At 33.4% G+C, this 24,174-nt stretch overlaps 1 protein-coding gene across 2 annotated transcripts in view; it reads left to right on the top strand.

Annotated features, from left to right (window-relative positions):
- The first annotated feature begins 1,075 nt into the window (after nt 1–1,075).
- The window catches only part of LOC140437825 (TBC1 domain family member 20), a 32,944-nt gene continuing 9,845 nt past the window's right edge, over nt 1,076–24,174 (top strand). Inside the window, exons 1-8 of one of the 2 annotated variants that reach the window (XM_072527587.1) lie at nt 1,076–1,339; nt 1,389–1,508; nt 1,570–1,719; nt 11,065–11,159; nt 13,102–13,295; nt 14,039–14,365; nt 22,994–23,194; nt 23,308–23,399. In XM_072527587.1, coding sequence (XP_072383688.1) covers nt 1,186–1,339; nt 1,389–1,508; nt 1,570–1,719; nt 11,065–11,159; nt 13,102–13,295; nt 14,039–14,365; nt 22,994–23,194; nt 23,308–23,399 — 1,333 coding nt within the window. In that variant the 5' untranslated portion in view covers nt 1,076–1,185. The remainder of the gene's footprint in view (nt 1,340–1,388; nt 1,509–1,569; nt 1,720–11,064; nt 11,160–13,101; nt 13,296–14,038; nt 14,366–22,993; nt 23,195–23,307; nt 23,400–24,174) is intronic. The other variant, XM_072527588.1, reaches the window with a different exon arrangement.

The following is a 24,174-nucleotide window of genomic DNA, read 5'->3' on the forward strand; positions in this document are numbered from 1 at the left end:
AGCAGAAGCGTATACAAATATACAGGGGAAGGGTAAAACAAATATATATAAAATGAATCCTATAATTTTTCTAGAGAACATAAAACAACTGGGTCTCCTTTAAAGGGAGTGAGAGTCATATACTCATCATATACTCTGGTCATAGGACTTAAATCTGAATGTTATAAATATCCAATATACATAAAACATATATTATGTGTAGTTTGACTTTTATGTTGGTTTGGAAGCCCACTCTGCTTGTCAAGATAAGTACGCGCATCTCGTTCGCGTAGACGGAATCAGCCATGTTTTAAACGGAACCAGTGCTGTTCAGGGAAAGTTTACCTTTTCTGCATAGATAAATGAACCCGGTTTAGTTGATTTACGGCAACCATAGACATAATATGCAATATTTTATGTCGTACTTTTAGTTGAAGAATAGATTAAATTATTTCAAATTTACTGAATTAATAATCTCTAAAAAATTAAATTATGGTTTTGTCGTAGTTTGTCATAAATTTCTCTATCCGAATCTGTGTTTCCGTTTAAAATATGGCGATCGCGTGCTGACACACTTCAAAGGCGGCATCTGAGAGTGGGCATTTTGATTGTTATTAATTATTATCTTATTATATTTATTCTGTGGTATTGTAACTTTGTAACCCAGGCAGAAAAGAATTGTAAATTGCATACATTTGGCGAAACTCGATGATATTCAACATGCCTTTGTATTCAATTCAAGCCAACCACATCATGTCAAAATTGAATACTCTCAATTGTTGATTTAATGCAAACCAAATTGAACATAAAAATATAGATGTAATCCATGGCGCACCTGCAGAAAATATTAATTTTTTCATAAAAAAAAATAATCATTTAGCATAGTAAATAGTATCATCCACAAGTCCAGTATAAATATAATTTGAATATTATAAGTTATCTTTGTAAACATTGAACATCGTTACCATCAAATTATATTACCGATTATTTTTATAAATTTTATAAAAATATACACATTACAGAATTTCAATTAATAATTGCCTAAAGAAAATCTCATGAATGCGAAAGCAGAAATTGACATTGACAATCAGCTGTTTAATTTTGGCATTTATTGACGTTTAGTGCGGGACGAGGTTATAATAGTAATATTGTTTAGAATCGGTTTCAGGATGTTTTAGAGTGTATTTTGTATACAATAAAGTAATAATGGAGCACTTTGAAGATGAAATTAGCAGTGTAGAGGATGAAACTACTTCTTTGTTCAATAATGAATCGTCCTTTGAAAAGAAGTCTGACGAATATAACCATGATTTGGATGATGATATGGAAGATACAAGATCAGAATTAAAGTTTGACAGAGGTAATATTAGTTTTAAATTTATTAAATTAGTCTAAAGGTTGTCTTTTAGCATTGGAAACCGAAGAAGAAACTGAAAAAAGATTGTTAATAGAAGAAGCTTTAAACAATGAATACACTACAATAAAAACTTGGAAGAAATTTGCTGTAACACAATATGGTTTAGTAGCAGGTAATATATTTTTATTCAGAAATAATAATTGGTGATTGAAATTATAAAATGATTATTTTAGATGATTTGAGATGCAAAGTATGGCCATTATTACTGGAAGTAGATCCAACTTCTAATGAAAAAATACCCTCTCTAGAAGAATTATCTAGTCATAGTGAATATCAGCAGGTAGTGTTAGACGTTAATAGGTCTTTAAAGAGATTTCCTCCAGGTAAGCATATATATTTCAATGTACAAAGTCTGATATTATCAACCTTTGATATAAATCATTGGTCCAGTGTAGAGATAATGCAACATAACCTATCTTAATGTAAGATTACATTAGATATTTTGAAAACAGCCATTATAAAAACATAATAAATATAATAACAGAGATAAGTAATTTTAAATATGATGAGGCATATTTTAGATCTGATTTGATAATTATGTAGATATCATTAATACATTCAAATCAATGTTTTGAACTTTTTTATTACTGTAGAAAATATTAGGGATTAAGTTAATAAGACCCAGACAAAAATCCACAAAGATGTTTCTCCAACTACAGGGTTTCTCTCTTTTATGCAACTTTAAGTTCATATCATCTGTATATTATTTGATTACCTTTTATTGAAATTTAAGACATACTTTTGATATAGTCACATATTTTCTAATTCTACTCCAGCTATTTACACATTTTACCTCATAAATATTGATTTTTGTGGATGGAAACTTATTATTATGCTGAATAAAATGAAACTATTTTACGGATTTATTATTATGCATTTTTGGCTCATAATTTTTGCATAAAGATTTTTGCCAATATTTTCTATTTTCTACTGGAATATGGAACGTTGTTGAGGTTAGGATACCTTCTATAGTGACTGTAGGGCACATGTAGATATGTCTTAGTTATTTTTGATGTTTATAATCATCTAAATACTGTTTGATTGTTTTTTAATTGAATTTAAGACTGATAATTTTGTTATATTCACATATTTTCCAACTCAACTACAGTCATTTATTCATTTTACCTCAGATGTTGTGTAAATATTGATTTTTGTGGATGAAAACTTATTATTATGCTTTTTTTGGCTCATAAATTTTGCATGAAGATTTCTGCCAATGATTTCTACTGGAATCATAGACATATAATACAAATATGCCTATGACTGGAATATGGAAGGTTGTTAAGGTTAGGACTCCATCAATAATGACTGTAAGGCACATGTAATTATATCTCTTATATTTGTTGTTTAGACTTTAAGACTGTGTGGACGATTTTCACATTTGGTCCCATTGAAGATAGCTACAAAGGAGCTGTGAATTAAATTCACAAAACAAATTTTTGATGTTTGACTGTGTTGTCATGTCTTTATAATGTATATGTTGTAGGCTTCAATTACAAATAGAGAAGCTTTTAAAAATACATTTTTATTATATTATTATATGAATTATGCACTTTTTTTATTTTTTTATATACAACACGAACGAATAAATACTCGTTTCTTCTCATATAAATTGCAGTTAATTATTACAACATTTTTTGGCATTTGCCTTTGATAATAAGCTAATAGATTTGGCAATCCTCAAACCACTAGTCACCAGATATCTGTGGAAAGTACCTGAATACTATTCTTATTATTTTTTGAAAGAATTTCTTTTTTACTGTTAGTTTGTTAACATTCTATTGGATTTTTATTAATTATAAATCACATGCTATTTTCCGATTTATTAAACAAACATGGCAACACAGTCAAGAACCAACATTTCGTTCTATGAACTTTAATTGACAGCTCTATTATAGCTATCTTCAATGGGACCAAATGTGAAAATCGTCCGACTGTGTTATATTCAATTATGCAATTTTTCCTATTGACAGACCAAAGTAAAGTTGCTATATACCCTATTCAGGGACAATTTTAACACAACATTATCGAGATGGTTTACATTTACAAAAAATAATTATTAGATTGTACACAAACAATTATTGACAGTGAAATAGCTTCTTTATGAGGGAATGGAGCTGAAGAATAAGTTACAAAATTAAACATTGTTCATATTGGTTAAATTTTTTATGCCTTTATGCTGAACTGTGATGTTTTATTTAAACAATGTCAAAACACATTATAGTTTTAGATAAATGGAAAAAATCGATATCATAATAGTTCAAAGTTGTAAAATATGATGCTGACATTAAAAAGTTGAACTTACACATCAGTTCTAGTTTAGATTTCATACATATTGTTTGTATTAACTTATTGAATGATTAGTTGCATTTTAATTACAATAAAGGTCTTAAAAACGAAGTTTCTGCATTGAAAAATGTAAAATAAATAAAGAGGTTGGCAGTCATCATTCTCATACTATCAATTACCAGACAAGGATGCTATTTTGAAGTTACTCGTTATATAAGTATTTTACATGTGTTTTTTTCTGCAAAAATACAGTTTAATTAAGAGGTTTTGTTATTGTATTATTGCACAACATGGAATTCTAATAATATTTAACTAAAACATCTACAGAGCCGCCAAAAAAAAAATATATATAACTTTTTGAAGAAACACGATGAACCCAAGAATTGTTATATAATCTGGATTTAAAAAGTATTAAAGACTGTGTTGAAGAATTTATCAATAATTTTGGATCTCAAAAAATAGAAAAATTGATCTGGTGAACAAAACTCTCTACTTAAATTAAGTGCTTTTCTTCAATACATGGTATTATTGAAGTTCTGTTGTCACAAGGGTATTATGACCATCTTTTTCAAGGTTTTCTAATTTCAGGGTGGTACATCTGCTTTTCAGGGGGATGCATTTGCATCTACACATATTATTAACCAATATAAAATATAGAACTATACATGTATAGCTAGGTACTTGCTTTCCGGACAGGGGGTGCAATTGCACCTCCTTAAACTCAGCTGCTGACGTACATGATCTTCCGCTCTTTTGCCTTTTGGCCTTTTTTTTGGCCATTTATCTTTATTAGCTATAATTATTTGTAGAGTATATATTTAGCTCATTACATATATATCTTCATTTCTTATTAGATCTCTGCATGCATCAAGGTACAGTCACAGTTTTATACATTTAGATTTTTGTACTTTTTGTGTAAGTATTTAGTAAACATACTACATAGCATATAGCAGATATAGCAGACTACCCTGCTATACTCCCAAAGCCGCGAAGCGGTATAAAATGGGAGACTATTATTTATTTAGTAAACAAATGCCTTTATTGTTTCTTCAGTTGCATCTTTTATTCTTTTTGAATAAAGAGATTATCTCCATTGTTTCCCATGGGTCTGGAATTTCATATTACTTCCAGCACATATTAAAATGTTGGAAAAGTCGTAAGTGGTAAAAAGTGCCCTCATATTTAATTCATTCCGTATTGATCCCATCTATCCCTGCAGCTTTTCTATGTTTCATATTTTCAAGTGTGGTTTGTAGCTCATCTATCAGTATTTCATGGACTTCTTCAATTACATTATTGGTGTCATAATCTGATTGCTTTTTATTGTTTTATCCTTTGATTTTCTTTTCTGACTGATTTAAATATTATGTCATGACTTGGTAATGTCTGTCTTCTGTGTATATCATATACGATTTCAGTAATAAACTTACCTCAGGATTCTTGGTGAGCTTGTCATATTACCTGTCTAGTATATCTCTTTTGATTGTATATGTCTTTAGGACATAGGAATACGGAATGAAGTGATAAAACAACAAATGGGTATAGAGGGCACTATAGTTGAGGATATTGAGAGAAAACAGCTCATATGGTATAGACATGTGAGCCGAATGGGGGACGAAAAATTTGCCTAAAAAAACGATGATGTGGCAACCCCCAGAGAAGAGGAAACGAGGAAGACCACCACAGAGCTGGAACCTGGGAGTTAGGAAAGCGATTAGCGCTCGAAATCTGGACGAAGACCTAACTCAAGACAGAATACAGTGGCGTTTGGGAGTCAGACAACGTCGTAAGACGTTATAAAAAACCGAATATATGTATAGGTCTTTAGGTATTCTGTAGTAGTTCTGTAAGGAAACCGTTTCCCATATATCGCTGTTTGTAGTACTTTTTTTTACAGTCATAGTTTTTTTGTTCGTTTGTGTTTTTCTCTATTGCTTCCTTTCCAATTCTGTGTTAATATCATTGTTTTTTGGAACTTCTGATAGATGTTGACTTATCTATTTGAATATAGATCCCTTATGCTGCGTATTTGTAGCATGTGCACTTTATACACCACTTGGACTGTTTTGTTTGCATTTTTCTTCCATTTAGCTATTTATATCATTATAGATACTAAAGAAATTGTCTGAGTAGATGCCTCGGTAGAGATTTATATCTTTTATAAGGTTTTGGATCATTTATTATTTATGATATGATTTATTAGAGATCGTTGTTCTATTGTGTTTCAAGTGTTTTTATTTATATGTTTTGGAGAAACGTGTTTGCTAGATTTAGGTTGTTAAAGGCAGCGAATTGTCCTTTTTCTTAATGTTGTTCTACTCCTGGTATTGATTGATGGCCTGCACGGGCATTTAAATCTTTAAAAATTAAGACGTGGTCCGTCCTTTTACTTTTATTTAGAGTTCGTTTGTATTGTTATCTAATGTATGTGATTAAAGGAATTTGGCATATCGATGTTTTTGTCTCATAAATCACGAATTTTGTCTAATAAACGACATATTTTATTAGATAATTTTTACATTACATACTACATTTTTTACATCAACATGTGCAAAATTGTTGCAGCCGATAAGATTTTCGATATAACAGAGTTAAAATTAGAACATGATGCCTTTTTGCAAAGTAAACATCAACAGTACTGTATAGATGTTTTCTTAAAAAATTTAACCATATGTTTAAGATTAAAAGAGAGAAATTATGTAATGTAATACTTTACTATTTATTTTTTGTAAATATTTTTATAAAAACTATAAATATTGTTGTTGGGTAACTTTGAAATTTTAATTCGTGTAAATTTGAGTTAATCGAGCAGTTTAACATCATCTGATAACAAGTTTTGCTACAGATCTGCTGTATCTTTGCACATTGTCATCATTCGTATTAAAGGAAATAAACCAAAACAAATAAAGAAATCTATGTATAATAAATTGAAAAAATAGAACACTTTTGACCTGGGTAAAAAAATTTATTTTAAATATTTAATTAAGCATCCTATACAATCATAAATTTAAAGATTTCTTCACTGTTAGAATCTGGAAGGCGCCCACCTTCTAGGACCGAGGTATGTTTCGAACATTTGGACCACCTCCCTCATAAAAGACAAAGTTTCTGTGAGTAGGAAAGAGACGTAATATAAAAAATAATTCGTGAATATCGTCATACTTGTGCAAAGATCTAGCGGATGGACTGTATATAAAATATAATACAGTAAAAAGTCATATTTATATTTAAAAAAAATGCTGAAGTTCTCACATTATTTCATTCCCTACAATGAGGGATAGTGTTCTTGCATATTTTACTCTAGTCCGTATATATAAAAATAAATTTTGGTAGATTTGACAATGCGATATAAAGATTTTTTACTCGAAGAAAAGTCAAATCATCTGAGAGTTGATCCCTAAAAATCATACGAACGAGCTGAATTTTGCAGAGAATATTAATTTTGGGACCTCAAAAAAGATGCATAAAAGTTTACCACGTTTACCCCCGGACTTCCCCCCCAACACACCCCACTCGCAGGGTGGTCTTCTTCTTTCAGTACCCTGTCCGATTATCGAACATTGGCGATCATATTGGCAATAATGCAGGGAGGTAAAAACGCAAAAAAGTCGAAAATAAAAAACTGCGTACGAAAGCTGAACTCTTTACCTTTAAAACGCATCTTGATTTTTGTCGATAAGTCACTTGAATCAAAAGATATCGAATTTTTACCGTCGAGCTGATACAAATTTTATTGAACACTAGCGAATCCGACAGACTTCGTTTTGTCAAATAGATTTGGAATGTGACAGTTTATTTCTTTAATTCTCCTGAACAGAACCGTCACCATGATGATAGGGCGGTGGGTGAGGGTCAGCTCGGGTGACCTAAGTATCTTAGCTTCTACGAACTTTGGCCACCCTTTTGGACCCACTAAAACCCCCGGATGTCTGCCAGAGGGCTTCAAACTAAGAGAAAAATAATCTAAAGTGGTAGTGGGAACCTAAAGGTGACAGAATATGGTTTAGAACTCAATACAACCAAAACTAAATGCATGCTCATCAGCAGAACACAACAACCTCCGATGCAATTGACATTAAACAACCGAAAAATAGAACAAGTGGAGACATACACATACCTTGGAACCACAGTCAACACAAAATGGGACCAGTCAACAGAAATAAGATCACGAATTGAAAAAGCGCGAAACGCGTTCAACAATATGAAAAAGTGGTTCACAAGCAAAATCTCAATGGAACTAAAATTAAGACTGGTCAAGTGTTATGTCTTCCCGGTCTTGTTCTATGGAGCAGAGGCATGGACCACAACGGAAGCCACCATGAAGAAACTAGATTCCTTTGAGCTGTGGATATATCGCCGTATTCTTCGGATATCCTGGACAGACCACATCACTAACGTGGAAGTAATGCACAGAATAGGCAAAAGCAAAGAAATAATCTTCACCGTAAAGAAACGGAAGCTTGAGTATTTCGGACATGTCATGAGGCATACTAAGTACCGGCTGCTACAGTTAATAGTCCAAGGAAGAATCGACAGTAGGAGGGGACCGGGAAGAAGACGACACTCATGGATGCATAACCTGCGACAATGGTTCGGACTAACATCGACCGAACTGTTCAGAGGTGCCGTAAACAAAGTCAAAATAGCCTTGTTAATAGCCAACGTCCGAAACGGATAGGGCAAAGGAAGAAGAAGGAAGAAAGGTGACAAATATTTATAAAACATAGCGACCTAATTAATTATTTATTATTAGTATTATTAACATAGAGTTAATAACCCATGTAATAAAGAATAATGAAATAAAACGTATATAAGTATTTTCAGTAATCGCTTTATTGTAAATCAAGTGAATCATAATTATTAATAAAAATCTGTTTTATTTTTATTGTAGTGCTTTATGATATACAATGTTTTTTGTTTGATTACCTGGTGAATATACAAACAAATTTGATTGTTTTTCAACACGGGAACAGGTAACATACAACTGATCATGTGGGAAATATGGGTTTTCTAGATTAATACCACAAACACCTAATGATTGCCCCTGGGACTTATTAATGGTCATAGCAAAAGCAAGCCGCACCGGAAACTGTAGTCGTTTAAATTCAAATGGTACATCAGTCGTAATCATTGGGATGCGTGGTATCAAAACGTCTTCTCCTTTATACTTTCCTTTCAGTATAGTTGCTTCTATCACGTTGTTCAATAATTTTTTTATCGCTAACCGTGTGCCGTTGCAAAGACGCGGTTGGTTGATATTTCTCAACATTATAACTACCGATCCGACCTTTAATTGAAGATTGTGAGGTGGCAATCCTGGTAAATCCAGCGAGTTTAAAAATTCAGGCGGATAGTTGACGACATCATCTTGGTTAGTAACCGAATCAACTGATTTATATATTCTCAATTCGCCTGTAATTTGTTCTTGAATTTTGAAATTTAATTCATTTAAAGCTATGTTTTTTTCAGCCAATATAGCCCGTTCGCTAAACCAATCATGGTTTCTGTAATTTTGAGCAACATCTGGAAACACCTTTTGAATAACTTCATCTTCTGATCGAGTTAACTGACAAAAACTTTGAGGATAATTAATGCAACCAGTCAAGGTATCTATAGGAAATTTGCCATTACCAATGTCAATGAGTTGTTTAGAGAATATGTCTCCAGATTGGTACATACCTTAAAAGTTGGCATGGAATTTTCTACTGAACTACGTTCATTTTACTAAATGACGTCATTTGAAAGCAATTGTTATATTGTTGGATATTTGACAAAAAGTGTATGGAATCTGGTCCTATTCCTGAAACCAATGAGTACAATGGCTCTGGTGGTGGATCCAATGGTATCAATTTCACTTTCCCATTTGCCCAACACAATCCATTGGCTTCATTTTTGTATTTCAATGCCTTACAATGAGGGCAAACCAAGTTCATAGATCCAATAGTAACACATTGGTAGTTACTGTAGTCAATTGTTAAATCGTAATTGAAAGCAGCTCGATTCAAACTTGCGCGATTATTAATTGAATCTCTCGCTCTCGCTTCCCGCGTTCTTGCTATACGAATTCTTTCACGTTCATTTCGGTCGTCACGTTCTTGTACAGTATGATTAGATCGGTAATTTGTTTGGTTTGTAGCATTTCGGGTTCTTCTACCTAAATTACTTCGTCTTATAGGAAGCATATCGAATATACTTAATAATTATTAATCACAGGTATTAAAACACTAAGGCACAAAACACGATATAAAACAATCAATCAAAAATAAATCGAAGAAAACTGGAGAATTTGTTTCGTTTATTAAGTTGACAAAAGAAAACAGTAGATAAGGTAACAGAAAATCAACACGTGTGTGTACACCGGCAAATTGACAGGTTGTTGTTGTTTGTTTGGTTGTTCTTTGTCTGCGAAAGAGAATATAATCAAAGATGATATAACACTACGTTTTAGTTTTTTTTCAACTTTTTTTAAATTTGATATGACTTGGAGTCAAGTTCTTTAAGCCAAAACAATGTTGTATATGTATAGAGTGTATTAAATTATTAATAAATTAATTATTAAAGATAATAAACGCTTTTTAACGCGGTTTGTTTGACAGATGCAACGACGTGAAAACTGATGCAATGTATGTCGCGTTCCGAAACTAAAACAAAAGAAAGAATATTGCGAGGCCAATCAAATCTATAGCTCTTACATTTTTTGACTTTTCAATTTGGTCGGGTTTACGATATTATCACTTTTGTGTGAAAGCATTAGATCCTCCAACGCGAACACGCACACAAAGGAAAGCGTACACACACGAACGCGCACACACATACATTTGATTGAATTTGAACTTTGTGCACCGACAATAAAGTGCAAATTGACTCTTCGACGTTAGTAACACACCTACATTGTTTAGACAACAGTGAGTGCTTGTAATTTAATATAAACTTTATTGAATAGCAATAAAGTTCAAATTGACTCTACATTTAGTTAAAAAATATTTGTATGGGAAACAGAAAAGGGCTGTTTTAGGGTTTTCCCGGAAATTATTTGAATTTTTCTTGCCATAAAAACCATCCTTAGACTTCAAGGAACATTTTAAAAAAATAATTGTTAAGATTTGTCCATGCGTCGTTGAGTTATTCGCTTACCAACACATTTTGCGATTCAGTTTTATATTATAGATTGAACATTGACGGTCTCTTCAAGCGTTGTTTTTAAGAGAACGGTTCATTTTACACAAAAAATGCTTATAAACATTCTTGTTTAAAATTATCTCAGCTACATTTTTTATTTGCAATATTTTTTTCTACGGTGTACAGATTCTTGGTAAATCGAGTTTTTTGATGGCTGGAGTACATAGAAATTTGATTTTATAAGTATACTTTACTTTCAGGCATTCCATACAAGCAGAGGCTAGCTCTGCAAGACCAACTAACAGTTCTTATATTACGTGTCATTATAAAATATCCACATCTACGATATTACCAGGTAAATTTATTTTCGCATTTAAACAATTATGAGATACAAAAAAATAATAAAAATTTTTTAGCAGTTTTACTGCGTCCTGAATTTGATAAAGCTTTTACTGCGCTAGCTCAGTTAAACTTACAATATATACCAGTATCATAGAGAGTTCGAGGCTCTTCTTGTCTCTAAAGGGCAGTTTCCTCTATCTCGGCCTCTTTCAAAGTTTATCATGTCTTTCACACCACTTCTTATCATTAGTTCCCATTCCATAACTTTTTTGTGAATTTTTACTATTTATTCTCTTTATAATGTCAATTTTACTCACATATGAGTGAGTTACCCACAGTGAGGTTGCTACAGCCTCTGCCGCTTCTCGCATTTTGACCGCCATCGTTTTCTGTCCATCCATTCGTCTTCTTTGATTGTTCTATCTCTCGTTATGTACCGTACATGTTCTTCCCAGGTAACTGAAGGCCTTCCTCTTCTTCTTCTTTGTTGTCTTACGTAATTTAAAGCTTACTTTGGCCATTCGCTTCGCGTGACCATTCCACACTACTTGTCTCGTTTCAATTCTGTCTACACTGGAATATACAATATTTGTCCTCCTTCTAATATCTTCATTCCTGATATGATCTTTTTGGATACACCACACGCTCTCATTAGAAAATCCATTTATACTACTTCTATTATTTTTCTATGTTTTTTCGATAGATTGTCAATTTCGTTTCTTGTCTAATATGTTTAAACCATAGTAGAGAGGTTAGAATGTTCACCGCTTTTTTTCCCTGCTGCGTTCTGTTTTCGATGTCTCTTTTGGTAGTGCCCTCTTTAGATATTATAGATCCGAGATATTTATATTCATTGCATGTTTTTGTATTTCTAATTTTTAACTCTGGATCTTCTTCATCATCTCCTATTTTAAGATACCCTGTCTTTGACATATTTATATTGAGGCCCCATTTTTCATATTCATTCTTTAGTTTTCTAAACATGTAGTCCATCTCTTCTTCATCATTCGCTAAGACTACCTGATCATCTGCGAAAAATAAAGTTGTTAGACTTTATTTTTCCGGATATTTGTTTCCTCCACTGCTCTAGCGATGATTGAATATACATTTTAAATAAGGTCGGAGATAGACAATCTTTAAGCCCCTTTGTTATTGGAAATGATTCAGATATAAATTTTCCTTCTTTAACGACACTTCTTGCATTTTTGTATATATTTGCGACAGCATCCACATACTCTCTACTGAGACCTACTTTCGTCAATGTTTAGAACAGTTTCTTCAAAGGTACCGTATCGTATGCCTTCTCTAAATCTACAAACAATAGGTAGGTAGATAGACAGATATACCTGCTGCAGAACGAATATACCATTAGTGCACGATCTTCCTGCACGAAATCCATTTTGTTCTTTTATGTCTCTGATTCTATTCGTTCTTTTATTATTCGACCATACAACCTCCCCACTGAGCTGATAACAGTTATTCCCCTAAAATTAGAGCGTTTGCGTTTATCCCCTTTTTTGAATATTGAGTTGATGTATCCAACATTCTGATCATCAGGTATATTTTGTCCTTTTAAGCATTTGTTAAATAGTTGAACCAACATCTCATGTAATATTTTTGGTCCATACTTTACCAACTCAATTGGGATGTCTCCAGGTCCTGCTGCTTTACCGTTTTTCGATCTTTTGAGGGCATCGCTTAACTCTCCGGTTGTTATCTCAATTATTTGTGTATGTTCGGATATTTCTTCCATTTCGATCGCTTGGAATTTACCACATTAGCCAGATTATTTCTTTTAGAGTTCTTCATATTGCCTATAATAGTTCTCAGCGTTGTGTTCTCCACAAACTAGAGTAGCTTTATTTTTACAACTCATTTAGTAAATCCTCATCCATACTTTTTTTTGCCATTATATCTAGTTTCTATAGGTTTGCTTATCGAAAAATATCTTTTAGGGTTATCACGACGTCGCCATAACATTTTTATTAGTGGTAGGGGAAGTAGTAGCTTTTAGAATCATGGAAAACCTTAGCACGACTCATTTGAGAGATTGTATGGAGCCCACCATGGAGAAAACTTCCTATAGGTTAAATTACATTTATGCCCTTTTGTCGAAGGTCGATCATGATCTCTATAATTTTTTAGAAAGGTAAGTCTTGAAAATTAATAACTAGTATAGATAATTTGTGTGTTTACGAAATTTTATGTTAAAAAAATTGTAGTCGTAATGCGGAAAACACACATACGCGTTCAAGATGGCTACCGCGATTGGACGCCTCAGAAACAAACAAGGGAGTCAGTACATACTTGTCGCCACCTGCTGGCGATTAAAAGAAAGGTTCTGATGGCAATCGCGGCGATATAATTAGTTTAGCGTTCAGAACGCAGTAATTTACGTTTATAGCTGGTGTTTTTTTATCCGAATCATGTTATATATCTTCGAATTCGATTGAACTGTCTTTCTTCGTCCAACAATACTGCAACAAGCAATGCTTCTTCTTTTTGAAAATCGCATATTTAATAGACTATATTTCCAACTGTATTATTTATACTAATGAAATCGCAGCATAAAGCTTAAACTTAATTGGCTTATAACACAATATACCAGTGTACGCCTGTAGCGACCTCTATACGAAGAAACAGAGATGTTTATAACAAGGAAAAATGCTCAGGCAATTGCTAATGTAATTTATGTCTATATACTACTATATATACTACTTTCTGACCTACAGTTACTCGAAGATCCTATATAGTTATAGAAAAGAAGTAAGACACTGTTGAATATTTTCCTAATATTTATTTATGATCTGCTTCAGAAGTAAGAAGTTTTGTGATGATTTCTTGTCTAATTTTATTGTGAGCTTCAATCATGATATATATCTTCTGTTTTAGTGCTTCAGTAGGTACAATGTTCGCGCTTCCTTGGTACCTGACGTGGTTCGGCCACTCCCTCAACCAATACAAAGACGTGGTGCGATTATATGACTTTTTCCTGGCCTCGCCCCAGGACATGTCACTCTACGTCTCCGCATCTCTTGTCATTTACAGAAGACAAGAAGTGTTCGCAGAAGGCTGTGATATGGCGAGCATTCACTGCCTGCTATCCCAGATACCCGACAATCTAAACTTCGAAGCCATCCTGGAGAAGGCTTCAGAGTACTACAGGAAGTTCCCGCCGGAGAAGTTGGAACAGTTGGTGAAGAGACGGGTGGAAAAAGAGTATGTACCCTTTGGAGTATTTTTGATAGTAGAGAAGGTTTTGTACTTCTTTAAAAATCTTTTCAGTATTCGCTTTTACTTGCTGATGCTTAGTACATTGCTGTTACGCAAGCATAGGACTAAATATAAGTAGTGTAGTTTTTATTATTTAGAGAAAAAAGTGATTTTACTTAATTTAACTGCTTTTACCATGATTTTAGCTTAATAAACGTGTTACATTTTTATAAAACTTGTCGTTGTTTTAAACCTCGCCCTATTTCGCTTCATCAGCCGTAATAATTCAATATTCGCAGACATATATTGTAAGAACATTACAACAGTTTATTTTGCCCGTCTTAGTCCACCTTATAAAGGCACCTCCACATTGTTATTATATTGTAGTGACGTAAGAATTTAAAATAACCGATGGGAGACATTTAAAAAAATGTAAATGGCCTCTTATGGCAACTAATGCTTTATTCGACAGCTTATTCTATCGAGTCTTTCCAAAATGGCGCCTAAAAAAGTATGAATTATGCATTACGCCTCATAATTTGGTAGTACCCAACTTTTATGGAAAACGGTGGATTTATTTGTTCAATTTATAGTGATCAAACTGTCAAATATATGTCGTCATTAACATTTTTCTTAAATGACAATATACGACATGTGATATTCTTCTTCTTCGCATGCCATATCAGAACTATCCGACGTTGGCGATCACCATTGCGAAGGCTTCTCGATCTTATGCAATATGGAATAATTGTCCTGCATTTGATATCTGAGTCCATTCACGAATGTTTTTTAACCAAGAAACTCGTTTTCTTCCTACACCTCTACGGCCCTCTATTTTGCCTTTAAGGATTAGTTGTAATATTTTATATCGACGAAATGTGATACGTCTGTTTAAAGCTCTTGTGTCAGTATGTTATTAGAAGCTTGAAAAAGTTATTTTTTCAATGGGAGTCAGCTTAAGATATGTTTCTCTTACTTGCCATTTTGAAACAATGCCAAATAATTATTTTCTTCGTTTCTTCGACTCTTCTTTTCTGACTGTGTTTTTATTTCTTTACATGCATCCTAATTGAAATTCGTTGTGTTCCAGACTCAATTTTTCTCAATATTCTCAGTTCATTGTTAGCTATTTCATTCGGTTTTGTGGTTTGTTTTCGTTTTATCTATTTCGCTTACTTAATCGGTCTAGTATTAGAAAATTTGCAAGAGATACAGATATATTAGCATTGTTTCCACTTATTAGAGAGAGATCAAAAGTATATTTCTTCCTAGTCTCCCGATTGAAACCCGAATGTTTCCGCTCGAATTATATGATAATTTCAGTTGATTCTATGATCATTCTCTTTTAAGTTTTTATCTCGAGTAAGTATCTCGTGTAAGATATACAAACGTTGAAATGAAAACAAACATTTCTCGGACGCTAAACTTCAACATTTTAACGCAACCTAAGCAAAATAAAATTAAAATTAATGGATGATTTAGAATGGGCACTGTTTGCCTATTTTTGGAATGGGTTTTACCAAAATTTGAGGAATTAAATAAATTTTTCCAAAGCGATAAAGTAGTTATCACAAATTTGCACAGCGAAGTGATCACAATGTATAAAGATCTATTATTTACTTACATGGACCCACAATATGTTCTTCTTCTTCCTTCTTGTATGTAGGCTTTCAAGCCTGTTTCTTCTTCAATATTAGCCTCCTAAATTGTTTAAATTATCGCACCATCTTTTTTCCAGCCATTAATGTCTTCTATATTGCAGGCTCTTCTTATCTTTTCGCTTCTCTCCCTAACAGATTTTTCCCTGATATTCGTCGGAGTATTTTCATCTCTGTTGTTTCTAGTAGTCGTCTCGTTATGTCTCAGGTCTTGTTTCCGCCGTGTATGTTAATATAGGTCTAATTGTTGCTCTATAGATTCTTGTTTTTGTGTCTTGTCTTAGGTGTTTGTTCTTCCAGCTTGTGTCATTAAGAGATCCCGCCGCTTTACTTGCTTTTAAGCTTTTTTGTCGTGCTTATTCTTCAACATCTCCGTAACTAGTTATATCTATTTCAAGATATGTAAACCTTGCTTCCTGCTTTATTATTTTCCCATCAGTTTCGATTTAACATCATAGTGGGTATTTAGATGTTGTCATACATTTGGTTTTTTCTGCTCATATTATCATATTGTATTTCTTGGCTGTTGTATTGAAGATGTGTGTTAATTTTTGCAGCTCGTCTTCTGTCTCGGCGGTTAATACGGCGTCGTGTGCAAACATAATATTTGGATTTCTTTTTTCCCCATTCTGTAGCCATGACCTTTACATACTGCTTGTATTATTTCGTCCATTATTATATTAAAGAGAAATGGACAACGAGTCACCCTGTCTGACTCCACTTTGTACTGATATACACTGTGTTAGTTTTCCATTTATCTTTGCCTGTATTCGATTATGGAAGCAGATGTTTTCGATGGTTTGTATAATATTGATTGGTATGTTTCTTTTATACAGTAGGTGTAAGACGTCTTCGACTTGAATGCGATGGCCTTTTATGTGATTTGTCTTAGTACAAATACGGCGTCTACGCAGGATCTTCCGGATCTGAGTCCTTGTTGTTCATCTGATAAAGTTGTTAGTTTATTGATTTTGTTGGTTAGGACTTTTGTGGTAAACTTAAGTGCGGTATTCAGTAGATTTATACCTCTATAATTGTTGGGGTCTTCTTTATCTCCTTTCTTGAACATTGGACCCACAATATGTGAGACAAACTAATGTTGTAACAATTTATCCGCAAGATATTACAACATTTGTCAACATTAACAACATAATTCTAGAAATTGGGGCGACGCAAAATATTGATGATTTAGACGATGAATTGAAACAGGATTTTTCTTGAACGATGCAGACGTTTCTTGATAACAGTTTGTATGGAATTAAAAAGGGAAATGATTTTGCAGATTGAGTCATGGGCAAGATACACCTTCTAAAAAAAAATAGCTTTAACAGTTGCCAACATATTTTACCACTAATGTCAAAATTGATTCGAATTTGTATTCCTCAAGGCCTACAGACAATGCAAAAGATCGATGACGACTGGAGAAAACTTCAACAATACCAGGTTATTTTAATGGAATTCAAAAATGTTGATGAATTATATTTTAAAGTGGGTCAAATAAACATTTTGACTATAATCCTCTATTGGCTAATTTGAGTGACTTTGCATTGTCTGTATTAGCTTTACCTCAATCAAATGCAAGTTGTGAAAGACAATTTTTAGAAGTAAATTTAATAAAGTCGAAGTGCAGGAACTTGCACTCTATATCTGCGCGTATTATATATACCTAATTCTTGTGCCTTTATACGGTTTATTGGAACAAATATTGAATATTTAATTTTTATGGCTCGATGACTACTTATAATTGTAGTGTAACACTTAGCGGTGGTGGTAAATAATATTTTTGTGGTTTTTATTTTTATGTGTATCATACATTTTTTATGCTGTGTTTCTTAATCATTTAATCGATTTTTTAAGTCAAACTTCTAGATGAAGCTAAGCTACCACTTTATACTAATTAGGAAATAATGATAACTGATTAAGGTATTCTCAGTAGATAAATGATAAGCATTCTGTCATAGGCATAGAGTGTAGGAAGCAGCTAACCAGAAGAGATTGCATCGGTTCCCAGGAACGTTAAGACGTTCCTTATATGCTATGTCACGTTCTCAGTTGATCCGCTGGTGTATATTTTGGTTATATCTTATTCACAGTTGTCCTATATATTCTCAGAACGTTTCCTATTATTGTGTCGGGCAAGAGAACTTTCTCCTGCGAAGTCTCAGACTAGAAATACCAGCTCAATTGACGTCAATTTAACGAAATATTACCATTCGAGCCACAAGCGAACCCAAGTCAAGGCTCATAATTGAATACTTTTGGACGACAAAGTAGAAGTAATGAAAATGTGGCAGGAACACTTTAGTATTCTACTTATTGGAGAAAGTAGAGCTGAAGGTAGAGATGGTATAGAACTAGAACAGAAGGAAACTGAGCTACCAACTTTGTCAACTTTAGAAGAAATGAATAAATCAATGCAGTGTCTAGCCAGAAACAAGTCACCCGGAGTAAATAACCTACCCGCAGAAATATGTAAATGTGGCGGTCAAACATTTGTAACCCTTTTTCAAAAACTATTAATGCAGGAGATGGAGAAGACTGACACTCGACAGGGAAGGAAGAAAGAATGTTTTGAGGCAGGCCAAAGCTCACGAAGGGCTGTAGCGCCAACCAAAATGGAAAATCCCTTTAGGGGCAAAAGCGGTGTACCGTTGAAAAGGACAGCTGGTTTCTGAGACAATCCATTTCTAAAAGCAGGAGTGTCAATTGTAAACTTACAAAACTTCTGGTCATTTTAGACTAGTTTCAAAATCACGCTCGGACGATCCTGGCATTGAATGGACTCTGAAGTATCGCACTGACCAGCGTCGAGGTAGCATCAGAATACTTTGTTCAAAGTAGTACCATAGTTCTTTTGACATTGTTCTATAAGCAAAAATCCATCAAAAAACCGCAGCAGAGAGATTTTTAAGTAACAACATTTGTTTAAGTGTTCGGTTTGGTGGGGAATGTGCAGTATTTAGAGACGACTACTGCTTCAGCGTTCGTATAGAGTTAGTTAATGGTGTAGCCACCTAACAGACCTGACCTCAACTCCATTGACTGTTTATGGAACTATCCTAACAAAGTATTAGGTCGTAGGCAGAGATTAAAAAATTTCATTTGTATTTATTTTGTCTAGGAATTTATATATTTTTACAAGTTTCAAAAACTATTTCTTTACGCCTTTCTATCTATTAAGCTGGTTTATCTTTTCGTAAAGTGCATCATTCAGTTATTTTGTTAATTTATTTGATTTTTTTTGTTTTCACAAATTTAGTAATCTCGTCTCAATTGATCCATTTAAAAGCATCTCAAAGATTCTTGTTTGTATATATTTCTAAAAACTCCATTTCGTTTGCTATTCGTAAATTTGTTTCCATCTGAAATTTTTATTAGCCGAAGATATATTGTACAAATGTAAATAAAATCAATCAATAAAAAATACATTTTGTAAAAAAATGTTTATATCAAATCATAAATGTGTAAATAGTGTATATTATTTCGCAAAATACTTCTTTGAATACAATATCTTTTCAAAAAACATTTAAAAAATTGAAGCTTTGTATTTAACGTTTTTTTGTAAACTATGAACAAAATTTCAGCACCACAAAGGCGAGATTCCTTTAATATGTTTGAAGTTAAATTTAGAGTGTAAATAAAAAATATCTGGCTAAACAATTTTCAGAATATTTTATAGATTTTACTTTTACAAATGTTTCTCTAGGTTGGTTGGCACAGTTATGTATAAGGAAATTCTAAATATGAATTTGTTCAGGCAAATATTTTGTTTTACGCAGCTGTTTGATTTAGGAAGCTAACGACTATCTCTTATGCTAGCTGTAGAGCGACTCTACCAGTTACTACTAGACTATCCTGTAATCTAGGACTATTCTAAGTATACATAGAATAACAGTTGTTTGGTATGTTGGAGTACAACACATGTATTTCATCTCCTTTGGAGAAGAAAGAAGAATAAGCACACATTTGCATTTTTTTGCAATAATCATCTCAGTTTAGAACTAAGGCAAAGAATGATTAAGTGATATATTTAATCTGTACTTTTGTATAGAGCAGAAGTATGGACATTAAAAGTATCAAATGTGAACAGAATTTAAGCATTGGAAATGTGGATTCATATACGAATGCTGCAGATACCTGGGACAGCAAGAAAAACTAACGAAGAAGTACTAAGGAGGGTCAACAAAAATAGAAAATTCCTAAAGACCGTTAAACATCGGAACTGTCTTATTTGGGACATTTAGTGAGGGGAAATCGATATAGAATCCTACAACTGATCCTGATTTCTTGTTTAAAAAACATTCGTTAATGAATTCAGATATCAAATGCAGGGCAATTATTATTGCATTTGGCAGAAGATCGGGAAGCTTTCGCAATGGTGATCGATAACGTCCGATATTTCTGCTATGGTACGTGAAGAAGAAGAATACGCTGCACCAGCACATACTAGACATAGCCATAGTTGGTAACGAATCAGAAAGAATCTTTACTGAATGTTTGAGACACACAACTACCACTATGCTCTACTTTATCTTCGATATCTCTCCACCTAACATCAGGATAAAAGTTGCTGAATGATTAAGGTCGCTCTTTTGTCTAATTCATAAAAAATACTGCCTAAGCAGATCACTGATTATCTAGCGATGCTAGTGCATTAGAAGGAAAGAATTGTGAAAAAGACTTCACGAATGAAGAAATTTGAATACTAACTTGGATGACTGTCCACCACTACAATTTTCTGTTTAACTTCGGGTCCTCGATTACGTTATTTAGCGTTTTAAATAAATAAAGAAAAATAACAATATTTGTCATAACGTATATTGAATATTGCCAGATATTAAGGATTAAGTGCTAATCTTTCGATGTTTGAAACAGTGCTAACAATGCTTTTCTCGGCTACTTGAGGACGTGTGCCGTTTCGTGCCCTATTAATCCAGATTTTACCTTAAGAAACAAATAGAAGTCACACGATATCAGATCCAGCGAATAAGACGGACAGTCCAACACTGGTCTACTAAGAAAAGCTGGAGTTTAAGAAATCGAAATTGACGGTCTTAACTGAACCAAACACGACATGGTCGTGATTTACTTTCACCTTCATCTGTGTCGTCTTGAAAGGGCTTAAACCATTCAAAAACAAGTGAACACCATAAGCATGCATTGTCATATACTTCCTTCAATAAATTATGGGACTAAAAGCGGGTTTTGCAAGTTTTATGTGACATCAAACAACAATCAGTTGCCCTTTTTATACTTACTCTATTTCCGGCGAAATACAAAAACAACTAACGAAATCGAATGCTATGGCTGTATATATATTTACTTATAGAAGTGAGAGTGACTACATTCGAAATAAAAGGTTACAAATAGAGAAGTGTTTTTTTTTGCAGCAATTTTGGCTGGTTATTTAAAAGACACACCTCGAAATTAGGGCTATTCGATGTACGATTTGTACAAAAATTCACCTTATTTATAAAATTTGAAGAAATTTGCGAATGGAAAACGTTTTCAATTATATGCAGAAATATTACCGAAGTAAATGCGGATTTTAAAGACTTTCTAGAGATGTCAAAGTTAGGAACTTTCAGAGACAGTAACATTAGAAAACTTGTACTGAAGCAAAGCAAGAACACATTGGGAATTAGGTGCAGTTTTTCAACTAAAAAAAACTCATTTTTTTTATTATTTCGCCGAAAACTTATTAGTTTTTCCTCGTATTAGTGTATAACCATAATATATTCATTGCTAAGAAAAAACCACTCGTAATCATCAACATGTTTTAACACCAGATTATCTTTTCGATCCCATATTTATTGGCCGAAAGATCGAAGACTGTAGAGAGAGTAGGTGAGTCATATCTCAGGACAAGTTAGCGTTTGCTTGCGTTTGAACATTCTAAATATCTTATATATACATATAATGGTGTTGGTGAACTTTCTCATGGCTGTGTATATATTGTAGGTGAAATCATATTGATAAACTGCTTAAATACATATTAATATTGGATACGAATTCGATTTGTACAGAACAAATAAAAAATTACACTTTCAAAGTTACTAAATTCAATGTGTTATGTGTATAAAATAACTTGATGGTCGGTGCTAAAATTTTGTTCAGGTACTTGTACACAACATATCGTCGGTTTCATTCGTAAAGTGCGCAAGTCGTTAAATATTCTTAAATTAAGAGATATTGATACAGTCTATTAGGTGAAGGACTCAGTCTATCAATGAAAGTTTCACAGGGTTATTGTTCAATTCTTAAAAAATATATCTTTTCTTCAGCCCTTTAATTATGCTCTCCTTCTTCCATTCCCCTCTTATACTTTTTGGGAGTCCGATTGGCCATTCTCTGTACAGGTTTAAGCCATATTAACTTTTGTTTGTATTCTATGTATGATTTTCTATGTTTCTTTTCCCGTCCTGACTTTCCCTCTGCTTCCTCCAGTGATCAATCTATTATATGTCATAAAACTCCTTTCAACATTGATATTGCTTTTCTTCTTTGGTCTTTCTATCCAATATTGCTTCTTCTACATCGATCATGTTTGATTTTGTCTATTCTGTTTTTTCTATGTTTACTTCTAGATTCAAATTGTATACCACTGAGTAGCAATTGTTAACGGCGACGATACAAGCTCTCTTTTTTTTTAGGATTTTCGTCGACATCTGTTGACAAGAATTTGTGGAAGTTCTGTATAATTAAGGTACAACAGAATTTAAAACTTTCGTACTCCTCGAATGAAACCAACGATATCACGAATGCCTTTATGTTACATGTATACATTAAGTGTAAAAAATCTACATTCATACTTTGCTAGCTTAGTGACTTTCCGCCTTCTTCTCTATCGCACCTTCCTCTCGTAGTTTGCTCTCAAGCATGGCTCTGTAGCGTAAGTGTAGTAGTAAAGCCTCGTAAGTTCAATCCCTTAACAAAATATTTCACTAAAACGACCGAAAACGCCCGTATGTTTTAGGCTGGAACAACGAAAACGAGAAGAACAGCTGATGAGGAAGAGGCTGAACAGGAACAAAAGCATCTGGCATAGGATAAACGGGAATCTGCCCGCTTGGTGTATATTCAAGGGAAAGTACGGATTGCTGTTTGCCGCCGCCACCGTCCTGCTCGGCTATATTTATTACTTGCGGTTCACCGAAGGACGCCATCCATTCAAAAGGTTAGTATTACTTTTTTTTACTCCTTTACATCATCAGTATTTGTATATCGTATTGTCGAAACGAGTGAAAAATACATTTTCCATTCGTTTGCATTAAAGAATGTATCTTGTAGGTGGCAAAAGTCGTTTTTTGAACGTTTTTGCGATAAGTGGATACCGAAATTCGTGACACAACATCATCAATCCATAGAACGTTTCGTTAAAGGTAATTAAAGAGTGATTGTCGGTTTAGCTTGGCTTCGTGCAGGGCTTTCTTTGAAATTTGAAAATTGGGCATCGGGCAAATGAGATGGCTTTTCTATTAGTTTTAAGATATTTTGCAGAATTCACCCACTGCATTTACTTTATTTTTCTGCTAGAGGGAAGAAGAGGTAGCGTGTTAAAAAACTACGAGACAGAGAGAGAGAGAGAGAGAGAGAGAGAGAGAGAGAGAGAGAGAGAGAGAGAGACAGATTGCATAATTTTTGTAATCTGTAGAATGATTGGCTAAGGTTGTTGTGTTTGATTTGTTGGTTTGTACACTATGTTTGTGTGCAACGACCCTTCTATGCATATATTGGTGTGTTTGCCCAATATATGTTGAATTTCAATCTTGTCGTCAATGAATTAACATTAGGCTTAAATTGGGTAATCATTAAAATAAAGATCATTAGAATTGTAGAACATCAAATTGAAGGTAATTTGAGGGCTTGGTAGATCATTTTAGCTTAGCTTCATATAAAGCTTTCTTCGAAATTAGACGCTGTGGTGCAGTTGGGACGATATTTTTAAGTAGGCTATGTAAACTCACAAAGAAGTTCGTTTATTGTCATATCTTCTTTGTCACGTTGGTAGCCACGAGTGTTCTAAATATCTACACTGTTAGATTGGCGAGGGAAAGAGAATTAACCATACCGGCTTGTCTATATGTGTGTTCAGTGTATAATATTTTAAACAGAGGGAGACAGGAGGCTAAAATCAGGACTTGTTCTTGTTTAGTT

Source organism: Diabrotica undecimpunctata, chromosome 3, assembly GCF_040954645.1.
Source record: "Diabrotica undecimpunctata isolate CICGRU chromosome 3, icDiaUnde3, whole genome shotgun sequence".
Taxonomy (NCBI): Eukaryota; Metazoa; Arthropoda; class Insecta; order Coleoptera; family Chrysomelidae; genus Diabrotica; species Diabrotica undecimpunctata.